The sequence below is a fragment of the Emiliania huxleyi genome (genome assembly GCF_000372725.1).
Source record: "Emiliania huxleyi CCMP1516 unplaced genomic scaffold EMIHUscaffold_7133, whole genome shotgun sequence".
In the NCBI taxonomy this organism is placed as follows: Eukaryota; Haptophyta; order Isochrysidales; family Noelaerhabdaceae; genus Emiliania; species Emiliania huxleyi.
In genome coordinates this window covers 1-1,378 of record NW_005196652.1, presented here as the reverse complement: position 1 = coordinate 1,378, position 1,378 = coordinate 1, and the positions used below count along the sequence as shown (strand labels likewise).

General features: G+C 64.2%; 1 protein-coding gene across 1 annotated transcript; it reads left to right on the top strand.

Annotated features, from left to right (window-relative positions):
• Nucleotides 1–6: 6 nt before the first annotated feature.
• Nucleotides 7–942, top strand: EMIHUDRAFT_124914 (hypothetical protein; the record flags this gene model as incomplete). The annotated part of the gene is made up of 1 exon (XM_005761290.1): nucleotides 7–942. The coding sequence occupies one exon, from the start codon at nucleotides 7–9 to the stop codon at nucleotides 940–942; it is 936 nt and encodes a 311-aa protein (XP_005761347.1).
• Between the last annotated feature and the right edge of the window lie 436 nt (nucleotides 943–1,378).

Here is a 1,378-nt window from a genome sequence, read left to right as displayed (position 1 = left end):
ACGGAGATGCAGGCCGCCGTTCCGGCGGGGCTCTCCGCCGGCGACGCCTTCGTGGCGCAGCTTCCGGACGGGCAGCAGATTCAGATGACGGTGCCGCCGGGCGCCACCGCCGGCCAGCAAATCAGGGTGGTGGCGCCAGAGCCGGTGCAGGCGTACCCGGTTGTCACCGCAGAGCCCGTCGTGCGCCCCGTGCAGGCCGTGCCTGGATACCAGTCACACCAGGTCGCGCCCATGCCCGGGTACCTGGCCCACGACGTGCACGTGATTCCGCCCGCATCGGTGGTGCCGCAGCCGAGGCCGACAGCCGAGTATGAGGGGCCACGCGGCGGCTGCTGCGAGCCCGGCGGCTGCTGCGGGCCGCCCACCCCGCCGACGCAAGACATCGGCCCCGACGGCCATGTGTCCATCCTGCGCGTGAAGTATACCGACGCCGACTGCTGCAGCCACTCGCTGCCCTTCAAGGCCGAGTTCATGAACGCGTGCCCTCCGCAGCTCCGGCAGGCCGGCGTGACGGACGGAGAGTGGGCGCACTGGGCCGGGAGGCTGTACAAGGAGGTTAATCTGATCAAGCCTCAAAAGTGCAGCTTCATCTGCTGGGCGAGCTTAGTCGTGATGCTCGCCACGCTCTGCCTCATCGCGCCGCTTTGCTGTGCGGAGCACCGCAAGACCATCATGGCTTGGGACGCCGCCTTCCGGAGTTGGCAGGCGGAGTTCAACGCGCAGGTGCTCCAGCCGAAGGGCATCTTTTGCAAGAGTCAATCGCTCTGCTGGGTGACGCGCGGGCCAAAGGGGGAGAAACAGCGTCACTACCACAGGTGGATCGCGTTCGCCTTTTCGGCCGACGCCGTCGGCAACCTCATGCACCAGCCCCACCTCATGGGCGACATCGAGTCGGGCTGCTGCGGCGGCCCAAACGAGTTCGAGTGCTGCATGCATCCGTGAGTGATGAGACACATCCGTGATAAGCGTTGGTAGTGGTATTTACTGTCCAAGCCTAAAGTCTGTGCAGGGGTTGCGGAGGACACGATGCCGGCGTACTGACGGATCCGCTCCTGATAGTGGCATGCACCGCGCTGCGGCGCGTGCCACTGTCTTTGTTTGGAGTGTTAAAAGTCTCGAATCAGAGCGATATGTCGGCGTGTTGTCCTCCATTTTCCTCCCCCCCGGCCGCCCGTCCGGCACCGCTCCGGGACGCACGCCGGCGAAACACCATCAAGCTGCTGTACGGCCCTGGCATCGCCTCCCCTGGCTTAGTTAGCTAGACTGAGAGATATATTGTGCACATGGGTTGCGACGGTGTATCATTCACTTTATGCCACCGTTGCATATCCGGTTATGCCACCGTCTCCTCCTTCCCATGATACACCGCCACAACTCA